At 46.8% G+C, this 14149-nt stretch overlaps 1 protein-coding gene across 3 annotated transcripts; it reads left to right on the top strand.

Moving 5' to 3' along the window:
* The first annotated feature begins 3322 nt into the window (after positions 1-3322).
* On the top strand, positions 3323-14081 carry RNPS1 (RNA binding protein with serine rich domain 1). 3 transcript variants are annotated; one of them, XM_064520654.1, is made up of 9 exons: positions 3329-3475; positions 3904-4281; positions 6647-6838; positions 7190-7345; positions 7662-7853; positions 9042-9144; positions 10820-10973; positions 11454-11595; positions 12938-14081. In XM_064520654.1, the coding sequence occupies exons 3-9, from the start codon at positions 6768-6770 to the stop codon at positions 13041-13043; spliced, it is 924 nt and encodes a 307-aa protein (XP_064376724.1). In that variant the 5' UTR covers positions 3329-3475; positions 3904-4281; positions 6647-6767; the 3' UTR covers positions 13044-14081. The 3 variants fall into 3 exon arrangements, with proteins under 3 accessions (XP_064376725.1, XP_064376723.1, XP_064376724.1); XM_064520653.1 differs by lacking the exon at positions 3904-4281 and having other exon boundaries at positions 3328-3475; XM_064520655.1 differs by lacking the exons at positions 3904-4281; positions 6647-6838 and having other exon boundaries at positions 3323-3475.
* The last annotated feature ends 68 nt before the right edge of the window (positions 14082-14149 follow it).

Here is a 14149-nt window from a genome sequence, read left to right as displayed (position 1 = left end):
CGGAGAGGAGGAGCCCTCCTCTTAACTCTTTCGGGGCGGCCTCGCTCAAGGAACAGCAAGGAGCCGTGTCACCTTTTCTATCTCAGGGCACAGACCTGACATCTCCCCTGTCCTGGACCGCAGCTCAGGTGTGGCCTCCGACCCCGGCGGTAGAGGACAGAGCAGAAACCCTGCAGGAGGCAGCAGTGCCCTTCCTGGAGGTCTCATCCCGGCCTCGAAGCACCAGCTGCTCTCGCAGGACCTGCAGGGGCTGGTTTAACTGTGGACTGTTCCCATTGCTCCGGCGCGGCTGCCCTGCGCCGGGCCTGAGCTGACCGGATTGGGGCAGCAGTTCATGGCAGTGCTGTTTTCCTCTGAAACGGGAGGGGATGCACGCTTTAACCTGTTTAACCTCTATTTGTGCCCCCAGGTGAGGTGTTCAAGTGTCTCTGCTCAGGTTTGGCCTTGCGGCTCCGGCACGCAGACTGCTAGTAGCCACTGAAGGGAGATCAGGTCTCCTCGCCTTCCTGCCGCCAGGGCTCCCACTGCTTCCACTGCCGCCCTCCTGCTCACAACACTTCAAGGAGCTGGTTTAGGGAGAAAAGTAGCAGGAAACTTCTTTTTTATCCTGGTAATCTTAATTTTCTGCTGGTTTAGTGAACTCACCCAGATCACCAAGGGAGAGATGAGAGCCATTAGCAGAACAAGGGAGTGCACGACTTTGGGATCAGCTAGCCATTATGGCTTTGCCACGTCCAAGGGAGATGACAACTTCAAACATCCTGCTCTAAGCCTCAACAGCAGTAAGAAGAGAAGAGTGCGAACGAGTCTGGTTGCACGTCCCATGCACCAGGAGCTTCCAACTGCTAGCCAGAACTGCCTCCATCCCTCCTGCTCAGGGGAGCACCGCCCCTTCTACAGGACGGGCTCTGCCAAACGAACGAAGAACAGGCAGCAGGGACTGCTTTCCCCTCTCTGATTTCCAGGGCAACTACAGCAGGAAATTGGTTCCACTTTGCTCCTTGTATCCTCCCTCCACCTTAGTACTCTGGTTGGAGGCCAGACTGGGATGACAGCACTAATGGGCTGTCATTAATCAGTACAACCTGCTGAAATCCCCAAGACCTGCAGGTAAGACGAGCTGAGACTTCTAGCTTGTTTTTGCAAGGCCATGTTGTCTCTTTAGTCAATATTTCCATCTATAGAATGGAGACAGGGATACTGGCCACCTTGCATAAAGCAGTTTTTGAGATTTGCAGCTAAAACATGGTATAGAAGAGGTCAGATGTATCACATCCTGTTCTCCAGCAGAGGTCGAAGTTGTTTCCTAATTGATAAATTCATTATTTCTTCACTCAGTGGTTAGTCTATGTATGGTCAAAAACGGTGAGCACAAAAATGGGCTGAAGATTTTAATAAAGCACCACGCAATTCAAGAATTACAGCTGCAGTACTTAAAACTATTTGGAGAAAATTTCATGTGTAACTGTAGTTAGTTGGAAGAAAGGAGAGAATAACAACCATGCTGGGTCAGCCTGGATGTGCTTTTGGATGAGTATCCTGTCTGCCGCAGGTCGACTAGCAGATGTCTAGGTGGGAATATAGGATCAGCGCAAGCATGTAATAATATTCCCCAAAATACGCTCCCACCCAGTCTGTGGTTGAGAGGCTTTCTAAGATGAAGGTCATGACGGCACTCTACCAATAGTTCTCAATAGATTTTTCATCCAGAATTTAGCCCAGTTTCTCTTTGAACCCATGTAAACGTTTAGTGGGCTAAAATTCCCCATGATGGGGGATTCTGCCCTTTTACAAGATGCTGTGTGAAGAATGACCTCCTTCAGTTTGTTCTGAACCTGCCTGTGGCTAGTTTCATGTAGTACCCGCATGTTTTTACAGCAGAAGACACAATAAACCAGTTCTCCTTGACACTCATGATCTTATAGACATCTGCCCTACTTCCACTTATGCCCCATACAAATGGGGCCATTTATTACAACGGAGTCAAGAGAAGGAGCTGCATTCCTTTCACAGAGGAATGCAAGGACTCAAATCTTGGGTATTTAACAAAAGTGCCTGTGGTCACACTCCAGCTAATGCATTAGCTCAGAGAGTTTTGTCTGATTTAAGGCAATGCAATAGAAATGGTATCTAAGTACCTTTGACTGCATCCCTTTGAAGTCCGAAGCTGGCCAGGCAGTACAGCTGAAGGCAATGTGACAAAGTCAGAAGATCTGGTAGAGGAATTAACTTTTTGGTCTCTTCCAGATGGAAGGCAATTTTCCTTGTAAGTACACAACATACATTTCGGGCAGAAAAGAGAGAAAAAACCCCACCACTCCCACATAAATGTTTGGATCTACGACATTAAGTCTTTCATGCTTCTCTTCACATTTTTCTTGCTCTTCTGCAAGTCAAATGGCAGGTGCATACCCTCTCAGTAAGTCTTACACATCGTTATACATCCCCTTTCTGCTCCCCATCCACTGAGCAAGTCTATTACAACCTTAAATTAAAGACCTGTGCACTGTAATTCAGCAGCCTGGATAAGCAGATGGTGCAGGGCCCAGCATCGACAGGTGAAGGCCTGTGGATGATACAGCTTGCTGGACCGTCATCGGTAGAAAACCAAGAGTCAAAAAACTGGCTTTTTTATTGAGCAGGATGAGGTAAGTAGTAGATGAAAGAAGTAACATCTCTTACGCCGACACGCGTAGCTGCAAAAATCATACAGCAAAGCCAAGGGCAAGCAGAGAGTAATTGCTTAGACTTCTGCTAGGTTTATTAATTCAACATCCCTGAAGGAAAGGGGAGAGGCACCCGCGAAATAGAGGAGAGGGTGGGTGAGAAATACGTATACCATAGGGGAACTTTGGTTGGTCTTTTAAGAGACTGCACTTTTCTACCCGCAGAACTTGTCCTGTTGGTGCCCTCTGGCCAGCAGGGCTACACCCAGTTAGCACTGAAGGTTTTTGAGGAGCCCATGAGGGTTTCTCTTCCTTCGGGGTAACGTAGCGCGTTGGGTTTCCTCCTTTCCAGCTCCCGTTCTCGGCCCCAGCCGCTGACCCACCCAGCCGTCTCAGCCCCAGCGAGCGCCCTCCGCCCCCCTGGGGGCTCCTCTCTCGTCCCACCGCTGCCGCTCCTCCCCCTTGCTCCACTCCCTCCCCCCCCTCCTCCGGATGGGCTCCCTGCGCTGCCCTCACCCGCCATTGTTTTATAAGCAGCTCCGGCGGCCTCAGCAACGCCCGGCGGGCGGCGCAGCCACCCCGCTGCTGACGTCAGCGCCCCCGCCCCCCAGGCCACGCCCCCAGCCCTCACCCAGCGCCCCCAGCGGCGACCTGCCCCTTCAACTGCGCCTGCCCGCTCGCGCGCCCTCACCCGCCCGCGGCGGCGCGTGACGCCATCGGCGCGCGCCGCGCGGCGCCCTTCCCGCCCGCCCTGCGTGCATCGCGCGCGACGGGGCAGGGGAGCGGCGGCTGAGGCGGGCGCCGAGGATGTGAGTGGGGCAGGGGCGGCGGCCGGGGGCGCGGCGCATCGGCGGCCATCCGGCCCGGCCGCGGCGCGGCGCGGCCCCGGCGCGCTTCGGGGATGCTGAGGAGAGCGCGCCGGAGCCGCCGAGCAGGATATGGCGGGGCGAGGGGCAGGGATGGAGCCGCAGCGCCGCGGCCTACCTCGCCCGGGGGGGGGGGGGGGGGACGGAGCGAGCGAGGCCGGGGCGGGCAGGGGCGGGGCGGGGCTGGGCCTGGGCCTGGGGCCGGAGCCCCCCGCGACGGGGCGGCGGGGGGAGCGCTGTGCGCGCCGGGGCGGGCGGGCCGGCGGCGCCGGGCCTGGCGGAAGCGGCGGGCGGCGCGGGCCCCGGGGTGCGGGCTCTGCCTCTGAACCGACTCTGTGCTTGGTCTGTGCTTTTCTCTCCCTGTTCCTCAGCCTGCGCCCTGGCTTCGCTCGTAGTATGGCAACACGTACGGCGCGGTCGGCAGCGACAAGGCCTCGGTCCGCCCGGCGCCGTAACGTACCCACGGCGTGCGCACCGGGACGCGGAGCTGGCCGCCCCTGCGCTCCTCCGGCCCCCTCGCTGTAGTTAGCTTGGGCGAGCGGCCGTAACCTTGCAAAGAGGTGGCGAGCGTTGAACCTCTCCTCGCACGAGGAAACCTTTTCCCCCTTTTGCGCGTGAGGATCGGAAGCGAACGGCCATTAAGGGACTTGCCGTGCTGGTGCGGGGAGTCTGGGGGAGAGCTGAATTTGCTTCCCTTGCTACAGAATTGCAGCTCAGGTCTCTGCAAACCAACTCTTTAAAGCAGAGAGGTGTGTGTGAAATGAATGTATGGCCCGTGTAGCTTGCACTTAGGCTTTTTGTTTTGGGGGGGTGCTGCAAAAACGTTAACTTGTTAGGCAGTGAGGGGTTTTCTTTTTTGATCTCAGGAAAGAATCACGTTGCTTACAAATGTCATCTCTTCTTATACACCCTTGTGTGTAGATATTATTTTATTCTTTCCACGCAGAGGTGTCTCCCACTGAATGTCTGAACATGTGCAGGTGAAAGTGCCCAGAGGCTGTTTTTCTTAGCCTGAGATTTCCAACAGAAGTAAATTAGGCAAGCGGCAGTCTTGAGCAAGGTTAATACATCTTGACAGAGGGTAAATACCTGCTAGTTTGGAGGCTGTAAATGCTTAAATGCTGCATGTACCTTCATACAAAGGTTCACTCAAAGTATAAGCACCACATGGGTAATTTATTTGGTAATTGCATATTCAAAGAAGAGTGTTGAGGAGCGATGCCAGAGTGGTAGTGTTTAACTGTAGTGTTTCCTACTGCTCCAGCAGCAAGCTGGATGACAGCAAAGCATGTGCTAGTCTTCATCTGTGCTCTCTCTATTTACCCCTTCCAGTAGGGATGAAACTAGAGGCAGCTACCAGAGGATAACAGGTCGTTTTGCATGTTTCTAATAGCATGATTGTTGTGATAGTCCGAGGATATAAGAGAAACTGATTTGTGGGAAGAGATAATACTAGTGTGACTGTGGTGCCTTTAGGAGAAGGAAGATGGGAAAGCAAAATGGTCAAGCTTTTTGGTCTTGTGAGTCCAGAAACTTGTCTGTTCTTTTCCTCCAAGGGAGTCAGTCGGTCTGATACAGTGGCTTTCAATTCTTGAGCTATGGCCCCTCATGTTTTGCACTAGAGGCACAGAGCTGTTTAGAAATGTCATAAGCTTAATGGCATATGTAGGCTTGCTTCTGTTAGTCACCTTTGCAGCACCTATCGAATAGCCCATGGACTGCTTTGTGAAAACCGTTGGTTTTAGAAGAGCTTTCCCCTCCCAGTAAGCCCTGCCGGTTTCGTGTTTGTGTTGTGGGTTTTCTGTCATCCGTGTGGAAAAAACAGGTGTTTCTTGATTTGTGCAAGCTGCAGGGAGCTGGATTTGGGAACACGCGTTTGTGTTGCTTTGGAACTTTTAAGGAAACTTCTTTGGTATTAAGGAAAACTGTGAAACTGAAATCGGGAAAGCTAAGTCAGGTGTTTAGAAAGGTCTCTTCCCAAAACAAATTTAACTGTAATTGAAGGAATGCAGTAGTGATTAGCAGAGTCAGAAACCAGAAGCAGGGACCAAGGCTGTTGTGTACTGTAAACTGGAGAGTTTTTCTCATCTTAATGACTTTTGCTTGTGATGCATCTACCTTTATGGAGATGTTTCCAACCTCATGCCATGCTGTGAATGTATTATGCTGCTTCTGAAGAAGTTGGTGCAGAGATGCTTGTTTCCACTCTTCCATTTTCTAAATGTTTCATTCATTGGTAGCTAATAGGTGTTACACCAAACCAAACCCACCACATTCTTTTAGTGGTTATTAAAACATATGCTGGAGGCATCTTTGTAATTCAGATATTAAGCAGTCCAGGTAGAATAGTCAAAGTGCAAAGAAGTGTTTGTGTATTGTAAGATACATGAGGGATCCAGCCCTCTCATGGAAAATGCCTGGAATTCAGTTAATATCCAGTATTTTGGTATTAATTACTGGGATGTTCATTTGTCTCCTTTTGCATCTAGAGTAAATAAGGAACTCATTGGGGCTTGATGAGGTCAGAATCCACTTGAGGCTTTCCTCTAAGAAATTAAAGCAAGGTCTGCTCTTGCAATAGTGCAGCTACTGCAACCCTTTATTCTATTCTTTCCAAGGCACACAGAGCTTTGCAAGCAGCTTGCTGACACTGAAGGCAGCCAGAGCTGAGAGGGATTTTTTGTTTTCGGCAACCCTTTCTTCTTGACGAATGTGCTATATATGGCACAAATTGGCTCGGGAGATAACCAGTGCTTACTCCTCTGAAGACGAGACAGTTGTGAAGAGGCATGAGCTGCATGTACATCTTTCAGAGAAGATGGTTGCCCTCTATCTGCCATTTATTTTGGTTGGATAATGAGGATCGTTTGTACTTCTATGAATGTCAAATGATAGCTTGAAACATATATACAAACTCTTACGTGAAACATGCAGTGCCATTGTGAGCAGGCACAGAGTTTGGCTTAACTGCTGTGTAACAAACAGTATGTGCAATCAAAGTACTCTGTAGAAGTTAGCTGACCTTCAGTGTGCTGCCATTGTTGCAAACTAGGTTTGTTGTTTTATGCCAATCTATTAATTTCTTGTTTCTAAACCCTTTTATCTTGTCACTAGGCTGCTCTTTGGAGTATATTGCACTCGATTAGGGATCGGTTCTCAGAATCAAGGAGTTAGAAGTGATATTTGAGATAAGTGAGGCCCATTCGGTGCTTCTTTGGACGCCTCCGAAGGGGAAATGGAGTTATCAGGAATGAAAAAGAAGAGTTTGCTAGGACTCAAAGAAAATAATAAAAAATCCAGCACTAGGTAATCATTCTGTCCGAATTTTCTAGGCCTAATAAAACTGGGGATGTTACAGGGTACTAGGACTCTCCCAGTGAGGGTGAGGAATTGGAAATGTACCACTTCCTGTGAGAATTTCTGTATGTGAGAATTTCTGTATGCTACAGCTCTCTTCCTGAAAGCTGCTCTGTAATGTAAAATGTTTTCCTTTTTCTAAATAGCCTGAACTTGCCTTATGCTTTAACCCTGCAGTTACAGTGATCTTGAGTTACATTTGATGTTCAATGTTCTGTGTTGCTTTTCTGGGTGTTTTTGTTTGTTTGAATGGTTTGTTTTTGTTTTTTTAATTATGTCTTCTGCAATTTGTTCTTGAAGGGCTCCATCACCAACCAAGCGCAAGGATAGGTCTGAAGACAAATCAAAGGACCGGCCCAAGGATAAAGCAGCCACCAAGGAATCGAGCGAGAAGGATCGTGGTCGGGACAAGACACGCAAAAGGCGCAGTGCTTCCAGTGGGAGCAGCAGTACCAGGTAGATACTTTTTCCATACCGATTCTCAGTAATAGCGCAGGTAGTAGCAAATTACAGCATTTACAGAAGCCACCAACCTGATTTCTCATACTTATTCCTTATGTCATGGACTTGTTCAAAGCCTGCATTGTGCTGGCCACAGTGAATTTTTTTCTAATTTAATTTATTTTTGTGAGATATGAACTTCCTTTGGCTGAACTAGTGAACTGTGAGGGTCAGTTTTCATTGGTTTAATTCACTATTCCTTTCTCTGTAATTATCAGAAATTTTTCAGCTATTTTTCTTGGTACTCCACTTTTGCTTTTTTTCATAACAGATCACGTTCCAGCTCAACTTCCAGTTCAGGGTCCAGTTCCAGCACTGGTTCTAGCAGTGGTTCTAGTTCTTCTTCTGCCTCAAGCCGATCTGGGAGCTCTAGCACCTCACGCAGTTCCAGTTCCAGCAGCTCCTCTGGATCCCCAAGTCCGTCTCGACGGAGACATGACAACAGGAGACGCTCCCGCTCCAAGTGAGTTTGATTTGTCTTCTGAGAATTACCAGATAGCAGGTTAATTTCCATGGAGAACACAAGACTGCAATCAAAGTAGAAATCTCGCAGAAGATTTTGCTTTCTCCAGGACCTAGAGGTCTGAATGTTGTTAGAATGGGGTGCCCCTTATGTATATGACTGAAGCATATGCTCTGTAGGAGGGGAGATCAAAGATGTTTCTTAAGGCTGGTTGTTACCTATTGTATTTTGTGTAGGCAATTTTAGTCAGTGTTTGACCAGCAATGTGAAGATAAATGGGTGCTAGGTGAGGTTAAAACACTCTGTGTGTACCCTGTAACTTACAGCCAAAGCAACAGAGAAGTTAAGGCTAAAATGATACGTGTGTGTGTGTGTATTTATATATATGGTGGGGAGGATCCTAAGGAAGTGTATTTTGAAAAGGTAGAAATCAAACTATCTTAATACCCGTACAGTTTTTCCTTTGAATAATTCTGTGAATAAGGTGCTGGAGGCTGATAAAATCTGCTAAAGTATTATAATCCATTGTGTTTTGAGTACATCCCTCATTTTATGGACAGTAAAATTGGGAAGAAACATAAATACACATCTTCTACATAGTAAATTTAAAAAAAAATTCTGGAATATAATTTAAAAAGCTAAAAAGAAATTGCAATGGGCAACTACTTAAATAGCTTCATGCATGTGACATTTATAGCCCTTTCTAGAGAACAGAAAACAGAGAAACACAAATCATTGGATCTATAAGTTTCCTGGTTGTGGTATCCTTTCATGCTTCTGTCTGCATTTTGTCCCTTTCATTGTCAAGGCAAAGGATGTTAGTAGTCTTTTTTTGTTTTAATAAATATAAAATTCTATGACTATGGCCAACAACTTTGAAGAAATGTCCATTAAATTTCACATTTGTTACCCTATTTGTGATAAGGCTGAGAACTCACAAAAACAAGGCTCTCTAAAATTCCAAGAGGTTCTAAAGCAAAAGCAGAAATGACAGTTGTGAGTCTTGAGATGTTTCCAAGTGGAAACCACTCCTCCGTTCCTTTTGGAACATTTAACTTGTCACTTCTTAAAGAAAAAAGATGCCCCTGCACCCATCAGAAATGGTACTTTTTTCATTATGTGATGGGGATTGGCTTCTAGTTTTTGTCTTGCATGTTTCTAGACAATATTTTGTGTTGTCAAAATCAGATCTAAGCCACCCAAGAGAGATGAGAAGGAACGAAAGAGGCGGAGCCCCTCACCCAGACCTACAAAAGTGCATGTTGGAAGGCTCACCAGAAATGTAACCAAGGTAATGACGCAATCCCCTGAAATGTCAAGCTTCCACATCTTTGTGAGGAAGCCTGGGTGTTTGTGTGTGTGGTTGTGAGATTTTCTGTTTGTTTTGGGGGGTGGGTTTTTTTCCTGTCTCTTTTATGGCCTCAAAACCTTAGAGTGCTGATAAGATTTTGAAGTTGGGAATTCTTGCTTTATGACCAAATAGGTGAGTGAGGGAAATTTTTGTAGAATTTTACTGAGTTGAATAAAATGCAGATTTTGAGGCTGTGTCATACTAAAAGGTCCGTCTGCTTTCTCAGTGTCCTCGACTTAGTATGTTTTGTTACTATAAGGGAGACTATGTAAGTAGAGTAACAGGAGGAATGAGCAGGCAGTAAGGTGGATTGAGAACTGGCTGAATGGCAGAACTCAGACGGTTGTGATCAGCGGTGTGAAGTCTAGGTGGAGGCCAGTAACTAGCAGTGTACCCCAGGGGTCAATACTGCGTCCAGTCCTGTTCAGCTCATTCATCAGTGACCTGGATGAAGGGACAGAGTGCACCCTCAGCAAGTTTGCTGGCAATACAAAACTGGGAGGAGTGGCCGATACACCAAAGGGCTGTGCTGCCATTGAGGGGGACCTTGACAGGCTGGAGAAATGGGCAGAGAGGAACCTCATGAAGTTCAACAAAGGCAAGTGCAGGATCCTGCCCCTGGGGAGGAATAACCCCAGGCACCAGGACAGGCTGGGGGCTGACCTGCTGGGAAACAGCTCTGTGGAGAAGGATCTGGGGTCCTGCTGGACACCAGGTTGCCCATGAGCCAGCAGTGTGCCCTTGTGGCCAAGAAGACCAATGGTATCCTGGGTTGCGTTAGGCAGAGTGTTGCCAGCAGGTCGAGGAAAGTGATCCTTTCCCTGTGCTCAGCCCTGGTGAGGCCATGCCTGGAGTATGTGTCCAGATCTGGGCCTTTGACTGTGAGGGTTTCTGAGCAGTGGAACAGGTTGCCCAGAGAGGTTGTGGAGTCTCTATCCCTGGAGATACTCAAAAGCTGTCTGGACAGGGTCCTGGGCATCCTGCTTTAGGTGACCCTGCTTGAGGAAGGGGGTTGACTAGATGGTCTGTAAAGGTCCCTTCCAACCTCAACCTTTCTGTGATTCTGTGAAATGACCTTGGAGGCATTAAGGACATCTGGAGGTCTTGATAATGGATCTGAAGAGAGCTGGGCTGACTTGAGTTGTCTTTCCTAGAATATAGTTTAAAGGTCTTCACAGAAGGAAAAAGGTTTAGGGTGCTGAAAAAATAATATTTTTATACAATATTGAGAAAATGCATCTTTAACAATGAATATTTGGCTGAAGGCATAAGTTGTCTTTTGAAGTCCCCAAGAGGCTGTTGATTATATTGATTTTTACACTTAGTAGGTTTTCTGTAGCCTGGAGGGTTTGGCCTGTTTTGACATACAAGCAGTAATGCTGTTAGACCTTAAGGTTTGGAACAACCTGAGGTAAAACTGAATAAAGAATAGTAGAGAAAGCAGAAATCCAGACTCCTGTCCACATCTAGCCAATGAAATACATCTATCCCTGATGGTGGCATTGATTTAAGGCTAATTTAGTGCTGTGTGCAGCTTGAATTTACTGTTCCCTGCCAGCCAGAGCTGGTCAGGTAAGTGTGGTATATGTCCTTAAGACTTGCTCTTTCTCTGCAGGATCACATCATGGAAATTTTTTCCACTTACGGAAAGATTAAAATGATTGACATGCCAGTCGACAGGCTAAATCCACATCTCTCTAAAGGTTATGCTTATGTGGAGTTTGAGAACCCCGATGATGCTGAGAAAGCCCTGAAACACATGGATGGGGGTAGGTATCAGATGCTGCAGGGAGGCTGGAGGCTTTTAAAACTATTTGGAACTCATGGGGTTGATTTGAAAATGAGTTAGTGGGGAAGACTTTGGGTAACTGATCTTCTTAAATACTGTCTTTCTGTTCGCAGCCCCAATAGCCTTGTCTTCTGTGTGGTTCAGGACAGATCCATTTAATGACAGGACTATTAAAACTGAGTTTACCAAAAATAAACAATGGCAAAATTTTCTTAATTTCTGTAAAAATCCTCCCCGAATAACATCTGAACTGCGTTTTGTTGGGATTTTAGGTTTATAGGAAATTAAGTGTGTAAGTGGACTTTGTCAAATGACTCGAGTTGGTGGTGGAAACAGGACCATAGGCTGATTCATACTTCACTTGCTTGTGACAAAACAGTAAATCGCATTGAAAATGTGGTGTGTAGATGTTAGTGATGGAAAGTATTATCTCTTCCTATATATGTGATTCCCTGAACAGGTCAAATTGATGGTCAGGAGATCACGGCCACAGCTGTTCTGGCACCACGACCTCGACCACCTCCCAGGCGTTTTAGCCCACCCAGGAGGATGCTGCCACCACCACCGATGTGGCGTAGGTCACCCCCTCGCATGAGGAGAAGGTGAGACCTGTGACAACTCATGTTTCCTTCTCAGTGTAACAACATGTCACCACTGAAAGACTCAGCGTGGGGACAGTTTCATCCTGTCGGACCTGGCTTTCCCTTCCAAACAACAGTAACACCTTTTAGGTGTCAGATGAACCTCGATTGGACTTCCTAACTCCTGAGGGCAAGGGGTGACCTGCTCTGGTCCACAGCCTCAGTACGGTCTGTCAGAAATGACGTGTGCTTACCAGCCTGATCCCTGGAGTCCTTTCTGCATAATGCCTCGAGGTGAAGGAGGAATGGACTTCTGGCTGGCAGAATGCTTTTGGCAACATGCTCCCGCTTCCTTTCCTAAAGCTTTTGCATCTCCCTCCTTTATTTGTATGATGGCACATGGCCAAAATGCAGTCTTCCTGCATCAGGTGAGTGGAGTACACCCACACCAGGATGTGACCTGACGTGCATGTATCCATCATACAATTCAGGGCTGCCTGAATGCACTCAGATAATGATTACAGTCTTAGAGCCTTCCTGGCATCTAGGTGGGCCCTTCTGCCTTGGAAGTCTCCTCTTGTCACTATTAAAAGCAATAGCTGGTGGTGATTGCTGAACAGCTTATGAACTGGAGGCCCCTTCTGGATAAAAATGAGAACCAGTTAACATGGCACAAGTTCTGCAACCTGTTTTGTCCTCCATAAATCATAGTGTTTTGTTTTTTTTTTGGTTTTTTTTTTTTTTTTTTTTTTTTTTTACTGAGGTCTGGCAAATGCTAGCTTTAGTGGTTCCCTCCTTGTTGTTTGTTTGCTTCCCTAATCTTGGTTGTAGGTTAACTTTTATTATCCTGGGAAGCTCTTTTGATAGTCTGTCACTGGAACCTGAGTGTCATATACTGGTAGCTCTACAGTTTGATTGCAGTACTGAAGAGCTTGAAGCCTGGTCATTTCTTTAGAGTTGAACTTGAGAAGTGTCCTCTTAGTTTGAAAGGGCTTACATATATCCTTTCCCTGAATCTCATTGTACCTTGGCTCCAGGAGTCAAAATTGTCCTTTCAGAGGAAGGAGAATCTGATGTAGAATGAACTTGCGTTTGCTCCTTTGCTTGAGCTAGAAGACAAATTGTCTGTTCTTTGGACATTGAAGATTCTTTCAACTTCTTGAAGTGTAGAGAGGGTTGCCAAAATATTCCTGCTGTGTAGTGAATGTTTGGATTGCCTTTCTCCTCTCTAGACTTGGCTGTATTTCACTGAAACTCACTTACAGTACTTTTTCTTTTGAAAAGATAGTACATGAGCTGACAGATTACTGCAACCTGTTGTCCTTGTCTCCTAACAAAAGCTTTTTCCTTCCTTCTCTGCCAGGTCCCGGTCTCCCAGGCGCAGATCCCCTGTTCGCCGGCGATCGAGATCCAGATCTCCTGGACGAAGGCGCCATCGCAGCCGCTCCAGCTCAAACTCTTCACGATAAAGCAAAAAGACTGGACAGCTTTTTATTTTTTAACTTAAATCCCATCAAACTAAATATTGTACCTTTTTTTTATAATGGGTCTGGGTGAGGAGGAGTGAGAGGTAGATTCCTGGCAGTGAAGGCAACCTAAGAGAAGAGAATGCAGTTCCTAGCTGATAGATAGCCTTTGCTGTGGGGCTTCTAGTTTCCTGGCATTTAGTTGAAATTATTTAAAAACGGCTTTGATTTAAAGGCTGCAAATACAATATCTCTTCCAGATAAATGGAGGGAAAGATGCTCTAGCCTCTCTTTCACCAGCAGCAGGCTGCTGCTTGATGATTTCTAAATGCTTAGCACGCTGTACAGACTAGCATGTGAATCTTGAACTATTCTGGAAGCCCTGTATAGTAAGGCAGGGAAACATTTAACTCGGTCTCTAGGTGCCAGCACAGGATCTTCAGAACAGCTGGAGTCCAGACTACAAAACCTGTCTTAGACTAAAATAGTGAATTGTCATTTTATTCCAATTCACAGACAATTAGTTTCTGCATAATGTTGCCAAATAAACTTATGTAATGAATACACTAACTGAACAACGAGCAGAAACAACGACTTCTGTGCAGCCCGCTGTTATACATGTTAGAAATGAAGCTGGAAATCTAAGAACGGGTTTGTAGCTGCCTGCTTAAGTGACTCCATTTGCCTCTCCTGAAGGGGTTTGGTTAAGAAGAGGATCTCCTACCCCTCCAGCCCCCCGCCCTCTGAAATGGTGCAAGTGCTTCTGCTTTTACAAATCTGCTCAAATTAGCAACTGAGTATCAACCCCCAGAAATTGTGAGGCAGAGAGGGAGGCTTGGGGCCCTGATGCTGTCTGGTTAACTGGGTTTGCATTGGAAAAGGCAAAGAACTTACTGCCTCTTGTACAGTCGATACTATAAAGTTTGTTTGAATTTTTTTTTCTTTTTTTTTTTGTATAACTTTGTAGCCTTTTGGGCCATGTTGTGTTTGTACTTGTGTAGGATGAGCGAGTATTGAATAAAGCAGTAGGGTTGAGAATAACGCGTCTGCGTCGCTCCTTGTGCTGCGTCCTGTCTCTTTAAGAGCGCGGCGGCGCATGCGCTGGGCGT

This window comes from Dromaius novaehollandiae, chromosome 14, assembly GCF_036370855.1.
Source record: "Dromaius novaehollandiae isolate bDroNov1 chromosome 14, bDroNov1.hap1, whole genome shotgun sequence".
NCBI lineage: Eukaryota > Metazoa > Chordata > Aves > Casuariiformes > Dromaiidae > Dromaius > Dromaius novaehollandiae.
The sequence above is the reverse complement of the archived record's forward strand: the minus strand, read 5'-3'. Positions and strand labels throughout refer to the sequence as shown.

Coding starts and splice junctions, on each gene's coding strand:
- RNPS1 (XM_064520653.1), top strand. CDS start 6,768: ATGGAGTTATCAGGAATGAAAAAGAAGAGTTTGCTAGGACTCAAAGAA. Junction 9,145..10,819: donor TCACCAGAAATGTAACCAAG/GTAATGACGCAA, acceptor CTTTCTCTGCAG/GATCACATCATGGAAATTTT. Junction 11,596..12,937: donor CCCCCTCGCATGAGGAGAAG/GTGAGACCTGTG, acceptor CTTCTCTGCCAG/GTCCCGGTCTCCCAGGCGCA.